Source organism: Rhipicephalus microplus, chromosome 8, assembly GCF_043290135.1.
Source record: "Rhipicephalus microplus isolate Deutch F79 chromosome 8, USDA_Rmic, whole genome shotgun sequence".
NCBI classification, from domain to species: domain Eukaryota; kingdom Metazoa; phylum Arthropoda; class Arachnida; order Ixodida; family Ixodidae; genus Rhipicephalus; species Rhipicephalus microplus.
In genome coordinates, this window is record NC_134707.1 from 7,471,149 (window position 1) to 7,497,054 (window position 25,906).

The window sequence follows — 25,906 nt, forward strand, 5'->3', positions numbered from 1 at the left end:
ACGTGTTAATTGGCGAGAAGTGGGGGTTATAATAGCCTGCATCCACAAGGAAGAAACAGTTGCAAGTGAGCACCCGTCCTGTCTACGTGTTTTCGTCTTCTGCGTGGTTGTCATTTTGGTGCGAAGGTGACCCTTTAATTCAGACATGTACCATCTATATCTCAAGAGCGAGTTCTACTACGTCTGTTCCTTTTCGTGCGTTCTGTTTAGCTGCGCTTGCACGATGGTTTGTATGTCAAAACACCAATCCGCCCAGCAGTCAGCCCCATTAAACGACTTTCTACCGGCAGGATCCGTGCCTGCAACCTTCGAACTTTGCATATTCGGTCCCTGCCAAAGAAGGGTCTTGTTCCTTCAAGGCTACCACGTTGTTGTCTTAATCATTCGTTGCACTTAGTGCGTGGAAGTCTATGTGCTTCGCGCGCATCCTTCACGCGCCTAACAAACTGACTCAGCTTTAAGCATTGTCATATGCAGCGCTTTAGGCCGGCAGCGCACTTCGCGACGCTAAAACACGGCACAGCTAACCGGCTACCGGAACCGGATATGTCGCGTCCCTCGCGCCACCACGATGCATCAGCTTGCTCCCGCGAGCGGCTACGCAGTTTCACTGTCGCGTTTTTTGACGCAAAGACGCGATAAGGGAAAGTGGACAGCACTGCCTCGTCTTCGCCCCGTCCGACAAAAGCTCGACTCGCACCCACCGGGTACGAAGGCGGCTTCTGGCAGAACGACCAGTCGGTAAGAGGCAGCTGTGCTGTACTTTTATGGCGAACGCGTTGTGTGCGGAAGGTAGCCGCCGTTGTAGGTTAGCTACGAAGTCGTGGCGTTGCTTAGCACGAGAGTGTGGTTTCCATGCTCAGGCCGTGGCAGTAACACTTATACGGAGCCAATATGCAAATGTGTCGGTAATTTTAATTGCATAAATGGACGAATGAACCTTATTAGGACCTCCGGAACGCATTTTAGCGCGTTGCCGGCCGCTCCCAAGTCTGAACAGAATGAGTCTCTCTGTGGCATCGTGAGCCCGTTGGACAGCCCATAACTGTTGTTCGAGTCCGGAGCTCGTAATGGCACCCTCTCTTTTGGACGGCGTGATGACTTCACCGTAAGACGGGAACCGCCAGAGCATGTTTCGAGTTGATTATACCATCGCAGAAGGAACACGTATTAGTTAGCCGTATTTCGGGGTAAATCTTGCGCTATAAGGCTGCTTTAAGGTACGCCCCGACTTGAAGAAGCCCGAGTGTGAGAGCCTGAGGTCTGCTTAATTTTCTGTGTTGTAGAGGGCATTGCTTCCGCGCCAAGTAAAAATATTTGGTAAGTTTGTTATACGAGGTGGGAGAGTCCCGGTTCCCCAAAACGTTAGCGCCTCTCTCCCTGACACGTTATTTACTGTGTGGGCGGACTCGTCGAAATTGTGTGGGGCTCCCTCCATGCGTTTCATGTACCTGAGAACCAAATATGCATGTCAGAAAAATTTGATTGGGTCAACTTGCGAGCATGTCTGGTAGTATCCTAAAAATGGAGGACATAGTGTGGTGTCACGTGGGCTGCCTTGGTAAGCCGTGCCGTTTTCAAGCCAGTATTGTCAGCAAAAACGCGCCAGCAACGAAAGTTGCCGATGGTTCGGAGTACGGTGCCCGGTAGCTTTTAATCGAAACCTGCTGGTTCGGCGCAGACTGGTGGACTCGCGCAGGTGGTTCGAAGACGGAATACCGCCGATAGCACTAAAGCCTGCCGCAAGCTCAGACGTCTTGATCACGTGTTAGGCCGACACGGTGGCGTGATCGCGGACAGATTTCGGATCGTCTGTTCGGCTTGAGCACGCAAACGCGAACAGCGAAGATTATTCTTGAACAAACTCGGCCACCGCTGATAACACCCGTATGTTTGTAGCCGCGTGCATGGGCCTTAGGGCCGACTGGTGTTGCTATGGGTCAGATCATCGATGGCCGACGCTGTTGGTTCACAGCGTGCATTGCTTTTTGTTTTTGTTTTTTTTTTACTTTTGGTATTCCCGCCTCAAGCTTGGTCAAATAGTTTCGACTTTGACACGCAAACTGCTGCAATTGTCGACGTCACAAAATGTGGAAGTGTAAATACCCGCGGTATTTTCACGACTAATAAGTCACAGGCGATTTTCGTAAGGAATAGTGTAAGCACCTCATGAATTCATGTGGGTGTTATCAGTATTTTAAAGCCAACGTGACTGACAGTGTCGTTTCGAGCTACGTCCAAGTTCTAAAGATGATTTCGCAACACCATTGCATCGCCAACAACTTCACCAACGCATCGCTTCACCAGATTTGGCGTGCTTGTGAACCTCATTGAAAGGTTATTAGTCAAGACAAAAGCTGAGGGCATAATATTCTATGCCGGGAACAACTTATGCAATACTTCCCAGAAGCCCTATACTAACATTTGCTCGGGGTTAATAATTTTTATTTTTAAGGCTTTGTTACTTATATACGTGTTTTGTCTTGAGGTCATTTAGGTCGTTGAGTATTTTCAGCGGGTAATTTCACTATCTTGTCTCTTGGCTTCCCTCAAAAGTACTCACTAACATCACGAGTTATGTTTTGACAAGTACTACCGCTTTAAAATTTTGTATATCCTTGAAGTCACATAAAATTCGCGCAGTACGAGCTTTTCAAACATTGAAATATTTGCAGGGCACGAGCATCAGACTGGTAATTTTTAACGTAGACCATGCAGGTCTCTGAAATGTGCACCTAATAGGCGCAGTTTTCACGGAATCCAGGAGCAGAAGCTTACTTGCTTTATGTCAATACAAACATTTGCGCTGTATAAATAGTCTGTTTCACACTTAGTGCAAATCTCGTAGTGCGTGTAATCGCGATGCGGCCCTGATGTGGGCGGCGCGGCAGTCGCGCGCTTGCAGCCGCTCGCACGTGTGCAGATGCTTGAGGGAGCGAAGTGCTGAACGGTTGAACCGCGTCGTCGGTTATACGGTGGCGTGCGCTGGTTGCATTGTCGGGCAGCGGGCTAATTTTATCGTTACTGCGGGAACTGAACCGATATTTCTAATCGTCACAGGATTCCTCACTGCCATCCAAAATGAGCGCCGTCATTTCGGACGGCAGTCACACACATGACGGGGTTTGAAAGGAAATTGAAAGCTCCACTCTTTTATTTCGACGCCGGACAGCGAATGCTGCCTCATGTAAACAATGCCATCGAGAAGCACGGTGAAATAGTTATGTGGCCTACAGCTTTCCTGAACTCGTTATTGATTGTTTTGTTGTGTGGAACCCGCATAGCTGGCCCCGCCGCGCTGGTCTATAGTGACTAAGGTACTCTGCTGCTGACCCGCAGGTTACGGGTTTGGATCCCGGCTGCGGCGGCTACATTTTCGATGGAGGCGGAAATGTTGTAGGCCCATGTGCTCAGATTTGGGTGCACGGTAAAGAACCCCCGATGGTCGAAATTTCCGGAGCCCTCCACTGCGGCGTGTCTCATAATCATAGCGTGGTTTTGGGACGTTCAACCCCACAAATCTAACCCGCATAGCTGCACGACAGTAGCTGCAAAATGCTTCGTTTTTTTGTAGCGTGAAACGAATATCACGCACGATATGTGCCCGTTATTGCCTTCCCCGTCGCAGCGTAGTGCGGAGCACACACAAAAAAAGACATATACGTGAACGCACTCGGTGACAAGGCGTTTCGAAAGAGCAAACAAAGTGTGCTGTCGAGTCCTGTTTTTTCGAACCTATTATCGCCAGTGAAGGCTGATACGTTGGCGTCGCACAACATTTAGTACAGAATATCGGTCATGTTCCGGCAGCAACGATGAAATCGGTTTGCTCGACGAAGTGGCCAACGCGCACCGCTGTCGGAGAAGGTGTGGTTCCACGCCACGCTTCTCAAGCGCGACCTGCAACCACGACATGACTGCACCGCTGGCCGCGATGCGATGCACTCAGATTTCCCCGAGCACAAAAAAATTAAGCCCGCAAAATTGGGTTTTCTGGGCTCAGTATTCCTTTGTCGCGCCCAAGTTGAACCGAAATGAGCCTAGTTCTGAAACAAGTGCAATAAGTACCAAGACACAATTAAAATTTGTTTAGCAATAATTAGTTATTATAGCTTAATGGGACAAGAATTGGTGATTAGTAATTAGTGTAATCCTTAGCTTGAACTCTGGGCTAAAAAAAATTCACCTTCAGTTACTTTTTATTTATCAAAACTTGTTTATTACATGATAATAAGGGTTGCAGCGCGAGCACGAATGTGCTAGAAGAAACAGACTAAAGTCGAGGCACGGAAGGCAAAGAGAACACAAGCGCTGTCCTCTTTGCCTTCCGTGCCTCGACTTTCTGTTTCTTCTAGCACATTCGTGCTCACGCTGCAACCCTTATTATCATGAATTCAAACCAACTAGCCCAAATCGCCATTCTTCTTGTTTATTACACCTTATTATATTCAGACTAGTCTGATGATGCCACGATCAACCCCACTTAGATTTTCCTATGCTTATCTTGGCGCAGTCTCATTAGCTTAGTTAAAATAATTAGCCTAATTATGTTACTTGAATCTCAAGTGTCTTCTGTGTGATACGATATTTGAATATTTATCCAACCATTCCTTTTACTTGTCCTAATTAGCACTTCTTAGTTATAAATTATTTTATAGTGTCGGTAAGGAGAAACAATTACCTTTTAGGGTTCTGCATTTCTAGGGTCCTTGGGAAGCAGACCTGAATTAATTGGTCGTGATAAAGTTAGCTTTGTTTAGACTAATTTTACTCGGCTAGATGAACTGATAGGATGCTAAACTATCCATGATTGGTTATGCCTGTACGTGCATATTGCTCGACCCACCTGGACGCGTCAAAGCTTTACTACGCATAACATAAAAACGGCAACCTGGACTGGGCTTAAGCTTACTAATGACCGAATTTATCTGGTGATACCGCGCTCAACTAGGCTGGATTAGATTTGGCTACACTTACATTCACTTCGCTAGGCTCAGTTAGGTTCAACTTGGCCTAACGCGACAAAAGAAAGCCGAGCTGAGAAAATTTAATTTTGTGTGCTTGGTTTCATCAGGTTTTGCGAGGCTGGCTACGCTTAGTTAGGAATCAAGCGGCATAAATAACCACGTGATCCCGGCGCGGGGACCGGCACCGTCGCAGCCTCTTTGTTAAAAAAAAGAAACTGCGCCGATTCGATGAAGCAAAGATAGCGACACATGGGTGTCGTTTTTTGGGCTACTAGGTCGTCGAAGAGAGCGAGATGAGACGAACTGATACGACGGGACGCGCAGGCGCACCGCAGCCGGCATCCCGTCGCTAGATAGCGAGTCAATGCCTCCGGCCACGCGATCCCGTGGTCTGTACACTTATGCTCACGCCTGTACGTACATCTTCGCAATGAAAGGCAGGCAGGGCACGATCAATGACGCGGTAAGCTTCTGCACGCAACCTGCAGGATTTTGTGATATCTGCACGTATAAGGCGCAGTTTCTTTCATGAAGGAATGAAGTATTAATGCGGTGTGATTGTAAAAGATGTCAGGTCATTGAACGTTTACAGATACCGTGCCGGAAAGTACTTATCCGCAAGTTTTCTTGCATTAGCTTCGTTACAGAGAAGGACAAGACATTAGATGAATGAAATCATTTTATACGAGGTGACTGACGTCTCTCAGAACAAACGCTGACTACAACCACTGAACAGAGGAGCATGCTTAAGAAACTAACATCTTCTAATAAGCAACTCCTGTAGCATAACTTGAAAAAAAAAAAAGGAAATGAATGCCAATCAAGAGCCCTTATAAAGGGCAATAATTTTGTCAGTTTTCTTTCAGAAAAAATGGTATGGTCACGTGGTTCTAGTACTGGAGCTCGGAGCTATGAAGCTCTTATGATGCCTCATAACACAGCCGAAAAGTTGTTCCATTCTTAACCGGTATCTGATGTGATTGACGGTACTATTTCGTGTAAATATCGCAGCCTGCAAGTTTGATATCTTGCTGCTGTTTCTCCTGTTTAGTTCTGTTTTCGCTGCGACAATCTTTTTCTTTTTATACTTCTGTCTGATGAATATTTTTGGTTACTATGAAGCTGTTGAGTCTTCGGGCTTCCAGAGGCGTTTTCTTCTGGTGATGAGCTCCGATAGTGTGCTCAATTAGTAACAAACGTCAATGAAAAGCCAACCACTTACGCTCCAATGAGTCGTGCTGCTTACACTTTTCTTTTAGCGTAAATATGACGAATTATGAACACTAAAAAGTTGCTTTTCGCGTACCAGAGCTGCAAAGACATGTTTTCCGGATGGTTTACCTTAGTGCGTAATAGCGTTTTATTGTTAGCGGTGAAGCACCCAATGACCACAATGTCCGCCCATCCGGAATGCGTCCCATGTACTTGAATATAGATGCACGTTAAAGTATCTCAGATGGCGAAATCGCCGGGATCCCTTCACGATGAACGGTTCATCACAATCTCATCAGGGTTTGACACGTAAAAGCAAAAAAAATTAATTGTTGAGACCTATGTCTCGTCGAAATGCAATAGTGGCCCAGAAAGAATTTCCCACTCCAAGGCACTAGACGCGAGATATCACAGCGCTGCATAATTCACGTTAGAGTTTGCGTAGCCATTTAGCCTACGGCCTTTTTTCTCGGCCTATGTCTTCCCGCAGCTCAGTGGGGCGCAACTACCGAGCAAGGAAAGAAAGCAGTATTGGGTTTTACAGAAAATATTCCATTGTAGCACATTCACCTGTTTGCATTATAGCTTGCCCGTGACCTAGAAAACAATTCGCACGTTAGTACTCTGGTTGACCTTCATTAGTGGATAAAAAGGTAATCTATGGTTGGCAAAAGAACGGCTGCACTCTCTTTGGAGCTGACGCGTTTCTCTCGTCTATCTCCTGGTTTCACTTTTTTTAGTGGCCTCTCTGCCACCCCTGGAAGCATTTGCTGCATGTAGCTGTTTGTAGCTGCATTTAATCTACACTGTCTTGTAGGGGGGCAGCGTTTTCCTGGTCGCTGACGAAGCATATGTTAGAGGTGCTTCTTTTTGCTTATTTTCATTGGATTAAAGTGAAGGTCCATAAGGCCTTGCTCGGCTGGTGCGTCCAACAGACATACACGTTTGTTTCACAGAAAAAAGCTTCAAGTTCAGTAATCAAATTTCATCCTCGGCAGGCGATTCATGCGTTAGGTAAAGTGGTTGCGATCATCTCGAAGAGTGGCTGCCACGTCTCAAGTAATCTGATGAAACAATAACGGTGTTTTAACTGCAGATAACTACTTTTATCTACGGTTACCGAGAACTAATGCTATCCAAACACTAGTGAATATAGCTGCCAGTGCTAACCAATCCGCATGCAGCAGTTTAACTTGATGGTGATGTGCTCTGTCAGTCCACGCGTGCTGTTTTTACACCGATCAATAATTTTCGTCGTAGGAGTCTGACGCCATTCAATCTATTGAAATTGGGGGAGTGTTTATGCTGCACAATAAACTCGCACTATCACCATGGCTTCGGTAATTCGCGGTCGCTGCGGCACGCGCGTTATCAGTGTCACATCGCATACCCGAGAGATGCGATGCGGACTTGTTGGCGACTCATCTGCAGCAAGGTGTCTTGTAGCCCACGTAATATACAAGAAAAAACGAAGGCACGTTTTGGCGCACTGTCTTTATGTGCCGACATTTGTTCCTGTATTTTACGTGCGCTAAAGGCAAACCTACTAAAGATGGCGATCCCGAGAGGAGTGGGTGAGCGTCGGGGTTTCAAGAAAGAAGGCACGAGCAGGTAAAATGACGATTATTTTTTTTTTTGCAACAGAACTACTCCCCGAATACTTCAATTTTCTTTGTGTTGCTGTTGTAGGATTTGGCTAGAAAAATACAAAGAATATTTTCGCCAAAATCTGGGACAATGAAACCTCTATTATTGTCATCTTTCCGGTGCAATGCATTTCAGCATAGCGTGGTATTTTATGAGAATGACTATGCGCTAAGTCTCGCATAAGAATCAGTCACAATATGGCGTGGAGCGTCGTTTATTCTGCATGCGTGTGCTGCCACCGCAACGTTGGCAACTCTTTGTACCGTCCTGCTTTGAACAGCTTTTCGGTAGTTTTTATTCGTTCGAGAATGGTGCTCTATAAACATCAGTGGTTAAAGACGTCTGGGTTTCAGTTCGGCCACCGGGTGATTCTGAATGTCTTGTTTATTTCTGCACACTCCTTGAACGCAGACCTGGAAAGAAGCAAGGAACTTGTCGTCAAACGATTGACACGACTCTGTGATTCGATATAGAATGTGCCAGAGGCGCAACCTTCCGTGAGGTAGCAGGCGCCAAACAAAAGTAACGATTTATACACAATACCTATAGTACTGCGCCGAAAGGACGAGCAACAGCAATTTGAAGACATATGGTGTAGTAGCGCAAATTCGACGGGGACACAGAGGACAAGAAAACACGGCACGCGCTACACTCGCAACTAATTTTATTTCAGAAGCAGTCCTTCACATACCGGGTGCCCCACGTAAATTTAGCCAGAGTTTCAAAATTCCGGAACACGTAATAACAACGCGACCAAATGCATGTTGCTCACCATTGCCTGAAGTTGGACTATTTCTTGTTCTCAAATATTGTTTCATTAGCTATGTTTTATTAGCTAATTTTTCAAGGAACGAAAATAGATAAAAAATTTCTATGAGAAAGTTGTAGATCAGTTTGCAAAACGTCCGATAGTTTGCAGACGTCCGATGACGTACAAAAACTACCACTTGACAAACCCCATCGTGCGCCAGTGCGTTCGATGATTCTAGTGCTCCCTAACGTTCCGCGTACGAACGACCATATAATTTGCCTGATTGTGCTGTCTCGACAGGACCGCAACGATGGTGGTGGGTTTGTAACGAACACATTTTGCTATCGGGAACAATAGCGATAACCATTGTGACTGCTTATCGCTGTCGTGAACGCTGCGAGGTAAAGGTATCGTTCGTACGCGGAACGTTATGGAGCACTAGAATCGCGGTGCGCGCAGGCGCACCAGTAGGTTTGCCACGTGGTATTTTTGAAAATTTCGCGGGCATTGGTAGTTAGCAGGAAAACACTAATTAACACATATAAATTTCGAAACTGTCTAATCGGATCTGTAGCTGTATCACTAACCCGATCTGTAGCTGTATCACTAATATTTTTAGCCATTTTGGTTACTTCAAAATTAGAATAAACATATTTAATTAGACTATTTTATGTGTTATAAAATATCGTTTAACTCCAGGTGATGGCCAGCAACATGCATTCGGTCGCGTCGTAATTGCGCGTGTCGGCATATTTTTAAACTCTGGCTAAAGATAGCTGGGGCACCCTGTATACTGTGCAAGTCCAGAAAAACGGGAAAACTTCAAAACCTGTTGCACGGGGAGATTTGTGAGGATGAGCATTCTAACAGCAGCCACTAGATTTTTTATAACAGCTTTAAAAAAAAGAAATGCTATATGAATGCCAGGTACTGGAGGAAGTCTGCTCAACGCATGATATATTGCCTGGTAGAAGCGTAGAATGGCGCCAGGCGACAGACGACGTGAGCAACGCGTGGGCGGTTTAAATATTCACCCAAAAAAATACGCCTAGACATATTTAATCACCGTCAGCAGCAGAAACAATAAAGAAATGTACAGCTGCGTATAGGTTCACGTGTTACCCCACGAGTGAATAGTGAGCCCTGGACTGACTATCTAAATAAGTACAGTGTAGTAAGGACTTTACTACGGTTGCAGTACACATTCAATGATACTTGATACTTTCAAACAGCCAGAATTAAGCACGCAGTCATTAGTTTCCTGGTGGGCATGGTTGAGGCATGCACTGAGAACCGAAGCAGGTTAGCACTTCAAAAGGCGATAGTTACGTGGTCCGGTTATGCTATCGCAACCTACTCTTGAATACGAAGGTGAAGCGTGGTCCAATTTTCGTTTTTTGTTTTCAAATACTAGCGAGTGAGATATGTAGTAAGAGTGAGTGCTTCGACTTACGTAGTGGTCTCTGCAAGGCATGTAGTCCAGTGCATCGTCAGTGTAGGTAAGTGTCGACTTGTAAGTTTTCGTGCCAATCGAGTACGTTTTGTAGAAACGGCAGCGCACTTTGCAATTCGTTTCGTTGACCTGAATGAAGAATATGAGGAGGGCATATATCCATGTGCTGTGCGCTTTACAAGCTACACCATGCTACAAACGTATGGAGACATCGCTACAAAAGTAGGTTTCTTACAGTGGAGTGCTCGTAGGTGTAGCCCTTTTCATAAGACATGGCTGTACAGAACTGTTTAAGCGTCACAGTCATTCCCGGGTACACGCCCTTCACATAAGTTCCTTTCGATTGTACTATCCAGCATTTTTCACCTGCTCGACTGGACTCGGAAAGAAAGGGAAAACAGGCAACATGAGTGTGGTTCACATTGTTAGCTGCATTTACGAGTATTCTATGACAAATGGCTTTGTTAGCACCTTGATGTTAGAGGTATAGCGCATCCAGGACAGGACAGAGAAGACACAGAACACATACACGGTGCCATGTATGTTTTCTGTGTCTTCTTCTCTGTCCCGTCCTGGATGCGCTATACCTCGAACAACATGAATAACCAACAAGCCCGCCGTGCAACCTTAGCACCTTCATTCATATTTATAAGCACTGACCGATGACAACAAAAGTTTAGTAGCTCAATAAACAGGGCTAGTGCGATGAGTACTTCATCGAAAAACCCTCATCACTCAGATGATATCAATTTAATATTTAGTTTCATAGGTCACAGTGAGCACCAAGAAGCAATGCTAATTAGAAGGTGCACCTTCATCGTCACAACCGAATCGCGAGTTCGGCATGAAACTTTCTCTAAGCACAATTTTTTCTGTCTAGAGTCCTCCGATTTGGCTCTATATCTTTTCCTGCAGACCGTTTCTTCCCCTATAGCAAAATTCTCTAAAACATCAATAATAATAAAACGTTGTGTGTTTCTGCATTTTCTCTGTGGCATGCATGTACACCGTCGATTTTATGAAATGGAACACGCGAACGCGTGGCCTGAGCTCTGTGGCGGCTGCCTACTGCACCATCGACCGACAGTAAAAGAAAACGCGTTCACTTTCAGCGTCATCTGTTGCCAAAAAAAAGTCATGGTAGGTAGACAAGCGCTGCTAGATTGCACTCCCTCTCTGCTCACGCCTAGCGTAGTCTGCTGTCACTATATCAAATATCAAACGTAGTGTTCGACCATGGTGCGAGCTGCAGTAATCATCCGATATCGCTCACCACGCGCGCAGGGAGGGAACGTAGTCTAGCAGCTCTTGTCTACTGGCCATGACTGGTTATCTTGCTTGGCCATAGACGACGCCAAAAGCGAACGTGCTTTCTTCCCTTGTCGGTTCATAGTGCTATAGGCAGGCACCGCAGAGCGGTGCCCACGCGTTCGTGTGTTCCCTTTCATAAAGAACGACATTGTACAACGGATTCGTATGGTTAAGGTATATTCCTATTCTGCAAACATTCGTGTGAAGCCGGCTGTGCTCTACCAAAAACAATTTTGATTAGCCGTGTGGCATCAGGCACATTGCGACAGACAAAAAGACGAGTTACCGTTTAACCTAATCATGATGATTTGCTTTCACAATATGACTAGACTAGCTAGTTTCTGCTATTACCAAGACAGTTAAACGAAGCTGCATTTTGAGGAAGGCATGACCGGTTTTGTGCAAGGAAAGGGGAAAACAAAATAATGTATTCCTTCACAATTTAATATGATGAAAGTGAAAACAAATCAATTCACAATATTATTCACGTAGTTACTCAATGCAGATGTGTGCGAGTAATTTTTGCTGCCTTTTAATAAAACCCTGACTAGCCGTTTGTGTGCTATGAAACCAGAAATTAAAAAAAAAATGTGGGTGTGTTACTATTTAAGTCACCTTCGAAGTATAGGGGCCTGGTTTGAAATCCCAGCAGTGGCGGAAAAAAATCTATTTTTGTTCGCTTATCAACTTTCTCATTGATTAGGCTTATCAGTGCTTGGACATTTAAAACTCACCTAAGAACAAAACTTATCTGCTCCAAGGTGCACCATGAAAATCGGTGGTGAGAAGGGCCTTTGTTTATGTAGCTCATGATGTGACCGTCATCCCACGGGCATCTCTGCGCCCCAGGATGGCCGGGTACAGCGTTGTAGGGTTCATCTCCGTCATGCTTTGCGCCCAGCCTAAAGTACAATTGTATCGTTGCACAGGCAAAAAGAGAAACGTGTCGATTGGGCGAATTAACCACGATATTATCAGTTAATTATGTTTGTACGAGTTTAACATTGCATGCGCGATTTGCCCATGGGCAAGAAAAAAACGCTCAACAAAGACAATACAGCAGAGCATTGTAGCAATCTTAAAGGTACCCTCCAACACTTTTCAATATATCATTGTCTACGTTTTTTATTTGTTGTTTGCGTAGACTGATGAATGAAAAGATAAATGCAGCAAGAACTGTACGATAGGGGCACGTTTTTGGCAGCTATTAAGCGCCTGCGTACCAGAAGCTCCTACGTACAAGAAGCTCGTACGCAATGCTTACCAGTTATATTCACCGTATTGCAGATGCCTTTAAGACACAAGCACCAAGAGTAAACCAAACGTGCGAAACAAGGCAGAAAACTATTTTCTATTTAAGATTTGTCTTTATATTTCATTATTAGAAGATTGCAGTGATCATATTCCCAAAGTCAGTTTAAAATAACTTTCTTCGTGATTTACCAAATAATAATGCGGACGCGAAATAACGTAGTTGTTGTAATTAAGCAAATAAGCTGGCGCAATATTTTAATAGTTAATACAGAAGTAGAACCAATTGAAAATAGTGGGTGGTATCTAAACTTAACAGATAATACAGATAGGAAATTTTTATGCAGAAGGTGTGGCCAGCTGTCCGCTATTGACGTGCACAAAAGTTCAAATATCGTCGCGTAGACATGTTCTTGCAGACAATTTAAATAACAAATAAGGGTCATGGAACACATTAGCACGAATGTACCATGGCCCGTATCATTTGACGCCTTTAAAGACAACACTCCACTTGGCCCGAGTTGCTTTCAATTTGAACTTTCAGTACAGAATACCAGGGCATCACCGAAAGGCTTACTGGCAGACAAGTTTAATTTATGAAGTACTTCGACATCCATAAGTGTCTGCGCTGAACTAAGCCAACTTTAGGGACGTGCACGCCGTCGCCTATGTGTTATCTCGAGTGGCGAAAACCAGCAAGCACGACATTGACTGGTGGCGTTTCCAATAGGAGAATAAAGAACTTTGTCGGCTTCAAAATTACACTGCACAACACGAACAAGTTGAAAACAAAAAACAGAGGGTCGTCTCACAGGTGAGCACTTTCGTGAGTAAAGGTGTGCGTCCCGCTGAATAGTCCCGGTTTATCTTCTCCTAACCCAACGTAGAAGTTGGTGCAGACACCGCTGACGTAAGCGATACCTGCAACGGCATATCCATAAGTTGATATTAGTGTCCGATAAACTTCACCTCGTTAGCGCAGTTTTATGGATGACCAATTGTGTGATATTACGAAACTTCGTACCAAGTGTGGAAGTCTTGGTCAGGAACGTTACAGTTCGTACATTTATCGCCAACGCGATTTCAAGAATTGTGCTTTGATTTTTGATAGGAGGAACTAAAGTCCGGGACACAATCATCTCTTTTGTTCAGTATCCAAAAAAAGCCCGCCGCAGGGGTCTAGTGGCTAAGGTACTCGGCTGCTGACCCACAGGTTGCGGGATCGAATCCCGGCTGCGGCGGCTGCATTTCCGATGGAGGCGGAAATGCTGTAGGCCCGTGTGCTCAGATTGAGTGCATGTTAAAGAATCCTAGGTGGTCGAAATTTCCGAAGCTATCCACTGCAGCGCCTCTCATAAGCGTATGATGGTTTTGGGACGTTAAGGAGGAGGAGGAATAAATGAGGAAGGACAGGGAGGTTAGCCACTTGGTCACAACTGCACCTCAAACATTTTGCGTGCCACTGAATGCTGGCACCGGTCACCACAAGTATATCAGGGCGAGCGCCGCAGTGCAGGTTGATGTACTATCTGCGTCAATTCAAACCCGAATGACGGCAAGCGTTTGTGATGGTATAGTGCGTGCCGTTCACTTACCAGCATGGACAGGCACGCATATATGCGCAGAGCTAGCGAATAGGATGCGCGCGCCGGTCCATGGTGATAACTGGACGGTGCACACTGTACCATCGCGAAGGCATGCCGCGGCCCAGGTTTCATTTGACGCTGGTAGTACATGTATGTAGACCATCATTACTAAGTGATGTAGACTGTGAAGGTTTCTGAAGTACAGGGTAGTCAATCAAATATTTTCTTTAGCTAACCACCCTGTATTTTCTCTACCTTTCTCCCTCTGTGTAAGAGTTCCCTTCATTCACGTGTCGCACAGTCCTACATACCCCGTTCTCGCGTTTTCGACATCCCGGACTGTGTTCTAATTCTATTCAGCTTTGTGGACAGTTACACTGGCAGCTTAAAAGACAGCTTCGAGCCGCAATACTCCGACAGAGTGAGTCTCCATGACGTCTGAGTGACATTACGCCACTACACGTCGAGAAGAGACACCTTAGAAAAACAAACATAATTAAATTTATAACATTTCTTTGTGTTTAAATATAAGAAATGTTGCGGCAATGCGGGATAGTTGGTTTTGTTCACTTGCATTCATGTTTTTAGCGCTAAACGAAAAAGAACGAAAACACACTGAAGTAACATACAAACAGGATGGGCGCTTTACATCAGCTCATGTTTTATTGAAGAGGCCAAAAACAGTCTGACATTAGCGCATGCGCGGAATGGCACTCCAAGGTGCTTTCTTATGTTTGTCATTTAGTTGGCCCACATGTTCCAGGTGGTGTATGGTCGAAAGGGCAAAACTGCGTGCACGAAAAAGCACTCGACACTATTCGTGCCTTGAGAGACTGATATCGTGTATAAGCCACCCCTTTCATGTGGCGGTTGCTACACAGGACAAGGTGGGCGCTGTCTTAATGACAGATTTCAAGAGCACCGTTCGGCAGTTGACGCACAGGCAGCGGGGGTTATTTAGCTGATCATTGCCGCAGGTGTAGCTGTGCTCCCGATTTCACCAATCGATGTGTACTTGAAAAAAAGCAAGGATAAGACAACACGAGAGAGTTCCGTTTTAGTTCTTCCACTCGCATCGCTGGTTGCGCGACATCTGCTGCTGCCACCAAAGAATCCGAATGCGAGTTTTTTCATCTGCGGGCACCTTGACGAAAGGACCACTCGGACATCCTTCCGATAGATTTTCATTCGTTTCTCCTTTCTCTTCTTGACCCTGCACCCTTGGTTTTATACCCTACCTCCCAATTCAAACATTCTCACAATACAATCGAAACACAAGAATGTAGATCTCGACTCCCGGTTGGCTGCCGTTCAAAGTGGCAGACATGGAGTCCTCCCTCCTCGGGTCTTCCGCAAAGAACCACTGCCTCCCGTCGCCGCTTAACTTCGCCCACTCCGGTTCCCGAATGGTTCGACGTCCAGCGTCACCGAGGCGTGGGAACGCACCTCTTGGGCACGTGCCTGCAGTGCTAGGCTGACAGGCCATCAGTATGTTTGGCCCGTGTATCGATGCCGCCACTGCCACTGGATTTAGTTCCTACAACGGAGCGTAAGTGCACTTTCCACCCTTGCAGCCGGACTCGGTTCCTGTCTGAAGTAGGCGCCACCACTAAGCCCTTTGGTAGACGTGACTCTTTTCGTCCTTTGTGACAGACAGACAGCCCTCGTTCCGCCTATTCAATTGTGCTGCTTCCGTCATGGTGTGGGCTCACCATCGGTGGGGTGGGTGACAATATGAAGGTATTCGGCGAATGCACCAAGTTCGAACCCAACACTTCCCCTCCAACTGTTGCACTGTATCAATGACATGCATCACAACCACAACAACACATTCACAGATGTTCATTGGCTTGAAACGTGAGGCACTAATCGTCACTCCTACGTCTTTGACTGTCGCGTGCCCGTATTGACAAAGCATACGCCCCCTTACCTCGCTGTTCTTTTTATGCATCATCGTTGGGAGTCACTAACCGTGACATTACGTCTGCGATAGCGTTTACAGATCCCTTTTCGTGTTCGATCTCCAGGTTATACTTCTGCCGTGCCTACGCCCAGCGTGTCACCCTCGCGCCCTGTGAAGTGGTGACATTTGAAAGAGTTATAATCGGTGAGCACCTTGACTTTAGCGCCAAGCGTCCAACTTCCTCGTGCCCAAATGATTGCATAAGCTTCCTTTCCTACTGTGGTCCATCGGGTCTGAGCCGGGCTAAGCTTCTTGCTCAGAAAAGCGTTACAATGCTCCTTGCCCTCTAGATCCTGCTGTGCCAGGCACGCACCAATGGTGTATTTAGATGCATCTGTGTCGATGATGAATTCCTTCTTTGGATCTTTGGCCTGCAATGCCGACGCCTGCACTAGTTTTTCACTTGGTCAAAAGTGGCTTGCGCCTCTGTATTCCCATTTATTCTCTGCGGAATACGTCGGCCAGTTAGATTGGTCAGAGGCATAACGATGTTGGAGTACTCAAGCACGTATTCCCTATAATAGTTGGATGGCCCTAGTAATGTACGAAGTTGTCCCTTTGTTTCGAAAGCCAGAATCTCCTTTATCGCACGGACCATCCCTGGGTCAGCCCCGTGCCTGCGTGACCGTACAATATTCCCCAAGATTTTGACTTCTTGTTGTGCAAAACGGCACTTGCTTACGTTGAGCGTCAACCCTACCTTCACCAGTGACGCAAGCACCTTGTCCAAATGTTCCAGGTGCTTGTCCCAGCTCTCGGTGTATCACTACATCGTTAATGTAAGCGTAAGCGTAATGTGTATGCGGAGCCAGTGCAACATTGATGACCCTCTGATAGGTGCTGGTGGCATTCTTTATTACAAAGGGCATCCCTTTCCATGCGTATTGGCCTGAGACACTCTCCCGTAAATGAGCTTGAACGGTGACCGCCCTGTAGTAGCATGTGGACCCTCACGATAAGCCCACAACAAAAATTGAATGTTTGCGTCTCACGCGAGTCCTTGTTCGATGACTATTTGAGAAAGCATTCTTTTAAACGTGTCATTCCAACGCTCCACTAAACCGTTGCTTTGTGGATGACCAGGTGTGGAAAACCTTCGAGTTCCCCGAGTTTTGGCAAAATCTCCTGTGCCAATTTTGACGTAAAATTATTTGAGCAAATTGTCTCTGGTACCCTATTTTGAGAAAATATTTCTAGTAGTGCGTCACATGTAGCCCTTACCATTAGTGAAGGGAGGCATACTATTTCTGGCCATCAGGTGTGCAAATATACGGCACAAAAAGCGTAGTAGTAACCTCTAGCCGAAAGGAGTACCGTAGGACTAATGCAGTCTGTTTCTTATCTTAAACGGTGCGCTGGGCCTTTTCAGGGCGTTATCGGAACCCTATCTGCCTCGTCGGAGATTTTGCCTGGCATTCATGCCACGATCTACAGTATTCTTTTACATCTCGCGACACCTGTGGCCACTAAAGTGAGATCTGTTGTAGTGTTTTCCGCTCTCCTAAATAACCTGCCCATGGTGAATCATGAGCCATTTTCAGCAATTCTTTGTGCTTGTGCAACGGTAGCACTAGCTGTTTGCAGGTGTGACCCGCGAGGTGCTTTTGATGATATAGTTCGTCTTGAACAGGCATACCATGCGTTCCAGCTTTTGCCTGCACCCAGGCATCTCGCAAGGCCGGTTCTGCTTCCTGGGCCTCACGAAACTCCTTTCGTTTACTTTTGATCGCACCCAGAACCTTCACTGTTGCTTTCCGTTATTATGACGCATGCAATTACCTGTTGCTTCTCGCATGCCTCATCCGACAGCTCTGCTATGGCTTCGGTCTCCTCGACTGCTGAGCACTCCTGACACTATGTCCCGTTTAACCCTCTTCTCGAGAAGCTGTGCGTAATCGTTGGGCGTGACCAGTGCCTCTGTGCCGTCTAGCAGCTTATCTGTGGTTGCACAAAGCACGGCCAACTGTACCGCCTCGGACATCACGGAAGGACTTCCTTCAGTAGCTGTGAGTGGCACGTAAGCCAGCTCTGCGGTTACCTGTTGCCCGAACGCTCCCTTCAACTTTATCTGTGACCCTGTACCATTGTACTGAGGTACCACTGTCTTTATCATCCCGCTAACGTTTGCTCCTGAGTCTACCACAGTGTTTAATGACCGACCTGAGTTCTGAAGTGTTGCCGTTTCCAGCGTGGGTTGTTCCTGCTCTTTGCACTGCCACAAGCTGTCTGCTGTTGCTATTCCTGATTCGAATGCAGAATCCGTCACTCTCGCAACCACTGGACCGTTTTGCTGTCGTACTGCTGTCCTAGTGCCTTGCTTTACTCCTAAGCCCTTATTGGGGCAATTCCTGGCAATGTGGTCAGTTTCCTTGCACTCAAAACATCGCTTTTTTTTCTTTTCCGTCTGCGGATGTTTCTACGGGGGCTTCAGCTTTCTTTTTCCACTCCTCGACATTCGCCTTCTTTTGTTCTGCCTTACTTTCCACTCTCCTTGAAGCTCTCCGTGAGCCTAGCTACCCCACTGGGTAGCAAAAAGGCCTCCTGTTGACAACACACAACATGCACTCTTGCTTCCGGGCTCAAACACTCTTTCAAGCGATCCGCGCCAGCTAGCTGCCCGAGTTTCTCGATCGTGCCTACCTTTGAACTCTGGACATAATAGTCGAAATAATTGCCAAGGTGCACGGCAAACTTATCCCAGGACTCCTTTTCTCCCTTTTTCGATCCTGCAAATATCCTCTTGTACTCCGCCGCCGAAAGCCTGAGACACTCCAAAAATGCTCGACTTGAGCTCAGCGTAAGCTTTTCGCTCGTCTGCAGTCAGCCTGCGCAGTAACCCACGTGCTCTTTTGCTCAATTGTGAAACTGGCCCAGCCCACCATTCGCTCGGAACTTCGTACGACTCGAGCGTTGCCTCAACATCCTCGAAACCCATTGGCACAAGTGCCTCTTGGTTTGGTATTGGTGCCAGGACACCAATACTAAACCAAGTGATACGTTGATCCGCCAAGTGATACGCTGTCACCGCCCTCGTTGGACTCCGCCCCATCACGGGCTTGTAGCCGCTGGCTTTCTAGCATCACGCCCTGCTTCTCCGTTTCCGCCTCAGCAATTTTCACAGCGCTAGCTGCTGTTCCGACACCGTATATGATGCACTATCATGGCGCCTCGTGCCACTGTCGGTGACTCCCAACGCTTGCAAGTTTCCTGTCCCGTCCCCATTCATTTCCGAGTTGTCCCGTTCTCTGTCTCGCAAGTTGTAACGCTTTGTCATAGCCTGCGCCCAACAGAAAATCAAAAGGTACCCGCCTGAAGTAGCCTTGTGGTGCGCTCTTCCTCCTGGGAATTTAGTGGCCTAGCCCTTCGTTGATCCCGCAGCGTGGTCGTCAGTTGAAGGTCGTTGTCGTCAGTCTGTGGATGTCGTGGAAGTGGATGTTGCTCTTCGCTGTCTTCCTCAGTTCAGCCATGCAGATCCTACTCGACTGCGCAGTCAAGTTCCGTTTTAGTTCTTCCACTCGCATCGCTGGTTGCGCGACATCTGCTGCTGCCACCAAAGAATCCGAATGCGAGTTTTTTCATCTGCGGGCACCTTGACGAAAGGACCACTCGGACATCCTTCCGATAGACTTTTATTCGTTTCTCCTTTCTCTTCTTGACCCTGCACCCTTGGTTTTATACCCTACCTCCCAATTCAAACATTTTCACAATACAATCGAAACACAAGAATGTAGATCTCGGCTCCCGGTAGGCTGCCGTTCAAAGTGGCAGGCATGGAGCCCTGCCTCCTCGGGTCTTCCGCAAAGAACCATTGCCTCCCGTCACCGCTTAACTTCGCTCACTCCGGTTCCCGAATGGTTCGACGTCCGGCGTCGCCGAGGCGTGGGAACGCACCTCTCGGGCACGTGCCTGCAGTGCTAGGCTGACAGGCCATCAGTATGTTTGGCCCGTGTATCGATGCCGCCACTGCCGCTGGATTGAGTTCCTACAACGGAGCGTAAGTGCACTTTCCACCCTTGCAGCCGGACTCCGTTCCTGTCTGAAGTAGGCGCCACCACTAAGCCCTTTGGTAGGCGTGAGTCTTCTCGTCCTTTGTGACAGACAGCCCTCGTTCCGCCTATTCAATGGTGCTGCTTCCGTCTTGGCGTGTGCTCACCGTCAGCTGGGTGGGTGACAATATGAAGGTATTCGGCGAACGCACCAAGTTGGAACCCAACACGAGAGATTATAGATGTGATCGCTTTCAGCGAGAATGGGGGAAATATGTCAGTGTGGCGTCGCTTGCCTAATCCAGAAAAGAAATTGGGCGTATTTTGAGTAATTTGAGTGTAATTTGAGTGTAATTGAGTAAATATTCCGCATTATGGGTGGTGGTAACGCGTGAAGATAAAAACATAAGGGAGCACCTCGGAGTGCAATCGTGCGCATGCGCTAATGACCGACGGTTTTTTGGCCTCAATAAAAATTAGTGAATGTCTAGTGCACGTCCTGTTTATGCTTTACTTTTGTGTGTCTCCGTTCCTTTTAGTTTTGCATTACAAAAATGAATGCAAACATGAAATGTTGATGGTAGGTTACAGTGAAAGCGAGAAAAACGTCTGCTCTTGTGCATGAGACCATATCAGTGATTTCGGAGCATTTCGCCGAGCTATTGTTTCTTGCTTGTTCGGAGAGAAGTTAAGCGAGGATCATTCTTGCATCCGATGGAGTCTCCTTTAAGGGGCCATGACACACTTTTCGATCACAATGTGTTCCGTGGGTTAATCCTTGTGCATTCACAAACAAGGTGGCGAAAGTTGAGCGCATTTGGCTGAGCGCCTAATTTATAAATATTTTTATAAGCACGTGGGTGGCCTCGAAGTCGGGCTGCACTGGTGCACTAGCGAGCCGTGACGTAACAAGAGGCTTCCTGTGCGAGCGTCTGCATTCCAGCGAATGATATTGTTCCGGGGTCAGCTGCACATGAATTGAGATAACTTGGCTTTTTTCAGCCTGGCGCTGAAATTGAACGATTTGTAGAGACTGAAACGTCAATAGGAAACGACGGACCCGCTCATTCCAGCTCATGACGTCACACGCGCTATGTCAAAATGGCGGTCACCGGCAGTGTTTGGAGTTTACGGCAGGCAAATTGTATGAATTTTTTTTTTTGCACTGAAATGTTCTGTGGCACGTTTTTCCTATCTTTATAGGCATAATGAGCCCTCTACTTCAAGACTCAGCTGACAACCATGAATAGTTGGATGACCTCGTCATGGCCTTTACAAAGCGTTTTATTTTATCGGATACGCGAGAACTACAAGAGGATCAGTGATGGCAGCTGTCAACTCAGCTGTCAATATCGCCGTCTACGGTGAACAATGGAAGAGTTCTTGGGTCGGCTTGTTTTCTTTCATTTGATGTTGGCGTTCTTTCATCACCTTTGCCAGAAGCACCAAAAGGCATACCGCCAAACTGCTTTGCTATGTAACTACGTTCGTAATCATCGAGTGCTAAAGCATGTGCATTCCCCTTTTACTCACCTAAGCCTGCGTCTGTAAGTTTGCCTTCGTAAAATGCGAGCACGTCACGCCTGCATAAACAGAAAATTACGCATTACGTACACTGGGACTAATACATCATTCGTGTGGAAACATTTAGGATAAAAACAAAAGTACCCTGTTAATAGAAACGCAAAATCTGGGTCGCCATATGCCGTCCTCTTCGAGACAGTATACGTTTTGAAGAGTGCTAGTGTTTTATCATCAAGCAGATAGCCATTGTCATTGTTTGGTGACACAACGAAGCTTTCATCCTGTTGACGGTGAGACAAATAGAAAATTTCAGGGTTGACAGCTGCAGTGGCACTACGAAAAGTGTATTTGATGATGAGTCAGCTTACCGCAGCTTTTTCCATGCCGGTTAGGAGGAGTTGTACCGCAGGATTTGACGCATCTTTGTATCTTATGTTCGCCTAAGCAGAGAATGCAGTATAAATCAAGTTTTTTTTTAAATATTATGTTGGGGGGGCCAGCTGATTTTTTTGTCTCTATGTGCGAACTCTAAAGCTACATATATTTCTGAGGGAAAACTTAGAATAGAGACGCTCAAGTTTCGTGTAAGCGGATAATTAGGCGTGTGGCAGCGTCGTGTGAGATGAAGCCTATGTATATATATATATATATATATATATATATATATATATATATATATATATATATAGTCTAGTAGATCCTCCGTGAGCGGTCACAACGTGGTTTATTTCGACGTTTCGGCCTAGAGTCTGGCCTTCATCAGGAATAGATACAGTTTGTCGGTGCTCAGCTTTATACAATCTCAAATCAGAGGGCAAGGTAAGAGGAAAAAAAAAAGAAAAGGAAAGAAAAAAAAGAAAAAAGATAAAAATAATATACGGTGAACGCCCCTCGGGTGCCCCCCTTCCACTTTTCCCTCCACTCCCCCCCATCTCTCTCCCCCCTCTCCCCTTCACCTTTCTGATGTCAGCGGTCTGTGTATGTTTCCGTTCACTAGCGCATTCCTCCCGATCAGACGGTCCCTCCTGGCACTGGCGGTTCGGTGTGGGGCAAAAAAGAGCTTTTCAGGAAGTCCTAAGCCTTTAACTGCTCGGGGTCCCGTAAACAATTCGTCGTAGAAGGACGGGGGCCGCGTATTGTGGCAGAGGCTGGTCAGCGGGCATTTTAGGAAGTTCTAAGCCTTTAACTACTCCGCGCCCTGTCAACATTTCGTCGTAAAAATAGGGGTGCCCCGTATTGCGGTAGGCTGTGCAAGCGCGTGCAATGCGAATTCCTGGCCCGCTTCTAAATTACGCGTGTCGTGGGGGCCTCCCGGCTGTGCACATGGTTGCTGTTGGGCATGTCGTGCATGGCACAATTGATTGGGTAGTAAAATAAAACAGAAATAAAACAGAAAACAGACGACAGCTGCACTTAGGAAGAGTAGTTACACTTGGAATTGTTTTAGGTTGTCCAGTGCCCTTCGCAGCTGCAGTGCCGTGAACTCAGTTACTATTTTCATCGTTGCCGTTATTGTTTTCTAATGCTTTAATTGCTGCAAGTGTACCAGGATTCTCATTTATTCCTCTATCGAGGGTGTTAAATCGGTGGATAAGGTATGACTCTCGTTGTTCACGTTCTCGATTTGATTTAAATCCCGTCTCTAAGAGCGTTACTGATAGTTTGTCGAATGCATGGTCGGGAAGATTGAGATGTTTGATAGAGGTAGACTTGGGGCTGATTTCGCATGGGCTCTGTGATTATTGAAGCGAATCCTAAATGGTGTTTCTGTTTGTCCGATGTACTGCATACCACACACGTTGCATTCGAGTAGGTACACCACATTAGAAGAATCGCATGTTAGGTTTCCTCGTATGTTAATCGAAAACTTGGATTGCGTGCTGGTTGCTTTGTCTGTTTCTCGCATCGCCTTACATACAAGACATCGTGGCTTTAAGCAAGGGTGGCATGAATTATTGGGGGGTGATGTGTTAATTTGGGAGTGGACCAGGGTGTCTTTGAGGTTACGTGGTCGTCGGTAAACGACGCCTGGAGCGGATGGGAATGCGCGTTTCAGACGTTCACTTTGTTCCATAATGTTGTAATGTCGTTTAAGGATTTTGTTTACATTGGGGAAGTTTGTGCTGTAAGTCAAGCAGAGGTTTGTTCGTTGTGGGTCTTCTCGTGGTGGTCGCTTCATAAGTAAGTCTTCACGCTTTAGTTTTCTCGCTTTTTGAACAGCGTCATTAATTACATGTGGGGGGTATTTTTGTTGCTCGAGCATAAGTTTTAGCCTCTGTGAGCTCGTGTCAAAGTCAGCGTCTCTAGAGCAGATTCGCTTAAACCGGTGAGCCTGGCTGTATGGAATACTGTTTTTACAGTGGCGTGGGTGATCGCTTTGGTAATGAAGGTATTGTTGTCGATCCGTTGGTTTGCGATATAGGGTTGTAGAGAGCTTCTCTTCTTCTATCGTTATGGTAACATCAAGAAAATTTACGGTAACTTGCGAGTATGTGTGTGTGAAGTGTATGTTCGGGTGTACAGCATTGTAAGTGTCTATAAAGCTGAGAAGTTCGTCCTCGCTGTGGGTCCAAATAAGAAAGATGTCGTCTATGTATCTTCTGTATAACATTGGTTTCAAGGAACTTTGTGCAAGAAATTCAGATTCTAGCTTTCCCATAAATATGTTGGCATAATTAGGTGCCATTTTGGTGCCCATAGTGGTCCCGCTGATTTGTCGAAAATACTCTTGGTTAAACTCGAATGAATTTAATTCGAGGACCATCCTCGTCAATGTTGCAATGGCAGAGAAATCTGGGGTGTTAGATTGTCTATGGTTTGTGTACATGTTTCTTAGTGCAGCTATGCCGTCATCGTGAGGAATATTTGTATATAATGAAGAGACATCAAGGGTAACCAAGTACGAGTTTTTCGGCACACAGATACCCGCAATGTCTCGAAGAAAATGTGTGGTGTCTTTTATGTACGACGCGAGGGTGCATGGAATGTGGCTTATTAGTTTGTCCACGTACCCTGATATGGGTTCAGTTATTGTACCGATGCCCGATATGATTGGTCGACCTGGGTTACCGGGTTTATGAATTTTTGGGAGGATGTAGAAGCGACCTGGACGAGGGTATGCTGCTTGCATCAGTTTGTGGTCAGTGTTGGTTATCTTTTCTGCGTCCAACAGTTTCTTTAGTTCTGTTGATACGATACGTTTGTATTCGTCTGTCGGATCACCTGGGAGGCATTCGTAAAATCTTGAGTCGTCTAGTTGGCGGTATGCTTCTTGTAGGTAGTTGGTTGTATTAAGGACTACAATTGCTCCTCCTTTGTCAGCGGGTTTTATTGTTATGTCTGTCCTAGATGCCAAATTTTTCATGCTTATTTTTTCAGATTTGGTCAAGTTTTCTCGGTTTCCTTTCTGTCTGTGGTATTCGTGGTCTATATCTTTCTGTACTGCGGTGATATAAAGGTCCAAGCACTTGTCTCGATTACTGTTCGGTGTCCAATCATTTGATTTACGACGGTGAATTGTTTTGTGGTTAGAAGGCCTATCTAAGAAATATTCGCGCAACCTTAAGCTTCGAGCGAAGTTGTCGAGGTCTCGGAGTAAGTGGGATTCATCGAAAAATTTTGTGGTCGGGCAGAAGCTTAGTCCCTTAGATAGCAGTTTTACTTCGTCAGGTGACAAGCTCGTGTCCGATAAGTTTACAACCACAGTGTCACACGGTGTGTTCCTACATGGGTGCTCGTTTGTACCATTAGTGTTTTCCTGGGTGGTGGTGTTGTAATGATAAGGCACTGTATCAGGGAACGCGGGTTTGGGCACATGGTCTCTTTCGAGTTTATGAAGTTTTGTGGCCCTGATGGCTTGGTACTTATTCTGCTCAAATTCTGTTAATCGCGTGATTTCTTCGTTCGATAAAGTGTTGTGGCGGAGAATGGTGTTGGTCATAGCGACCACTTTCTTTACCTGTTTGTCACTATGATTAAGAGCAATTTCTGTTAATTTAAGGGATGCCTCAAGGAGGACGTTTTTCCATGTTATTTGGTCGTGTTTATCTAGATTTGTAGCGGCTGGTGTAAGGGAGAGTGTCATACCCTTGGGGGCTATTCTAGCACGAAGGTACACTTGCAATGTTGATTTATGCATTTCATGTCTAATTCGTTTGTCAGCAAGTTTTCGTACTTTAAGGAAAGTGGCACTGCAACTGGGAAGTGATGAGCTGGACTTACATTTCAGAAGTCAATCTTCTTTTGGGTGCGGGGA

General features: G+C 46.1%; 2 protein-coding genes across 4 annotated transcripts in view; one reads left to right on the forward strand and one right to left on the reverse strand.

Moving 5' to 3' along the window:
- Nucleotides 1–540: 540 nt before the first annotated feature.
- LOC119164059 (uncharacterized) overlaps nucleotides 541–25,906 on the forward strand; it is a 236,684-nt gene continuing 211,318 nt past the window's right edge. For 2 of the 3 annotated variants that reach the window (XR_012885468.1, XM_075870917.1), the window contains exon 1: nucleotides 541–741. Coding sequence is in view for 1 of the 3 variants with exons in the window: in XM_075870917.1 (XP_075727032.1) it covers nucleotides 572–741 (170 nt within the window). In the remaining 2 variants the exon portion in view is untranslated. The remainder of the gene's footprint in view (nucleotides 742–25,906) is intronic. The other variant, XM_075870912.1, reaches the window with a different exon arrangement.
- LOC119165169 (venom metalloproteinase antarease-like TtrivMP_A) overlaps nucleotides 8,025–25,906 on the reverse strand; it is a 28,508-nt gene continuing 10,626 nt past the window's right edge. Inside the window, exons 6-13 of the mRNA XM_075870919.1 lie at nucleotides 22,020–22,091; nucleotides 21,796–21,932; nucleotides 21,661–21,710; nucleotides 13,405–13,513; nucleotides 12,076–12,243; nucleotides 10,266–10,404; nucleotides 10,031–10,159; nucleotides 8,025–8,239 (exon numbers count right to left, since the gene is read on the reverse strand). Of these exons, the coding sequence (XP_075727034.1) occupies nucleotides 8,159–8,239; nucleotides 10,031–10,159; nucleotides 10,266–10,404; nucleotides 12,076–12,243; nucleotides 13,405–13,513; nucleotides 21,661–21,710; nucleotides 21,796–21,932; nucleotides 22,020–22,091 (885 nt within the window). The 3' untranslated portion in view covers nucleotides 8,025–8,158. The remainder of the gene's footprint in view (nucleotides 8,240–10,030; nucleotides 10,160–10,265; nucleotides 10,405–12,075; nucleotides 12,244–13,404; nucleotides 13,514–21,660; nucleotides 21,711–21,795; nucleotides 21,933–22,019; nucleotides 22,092–25,906) is intronic.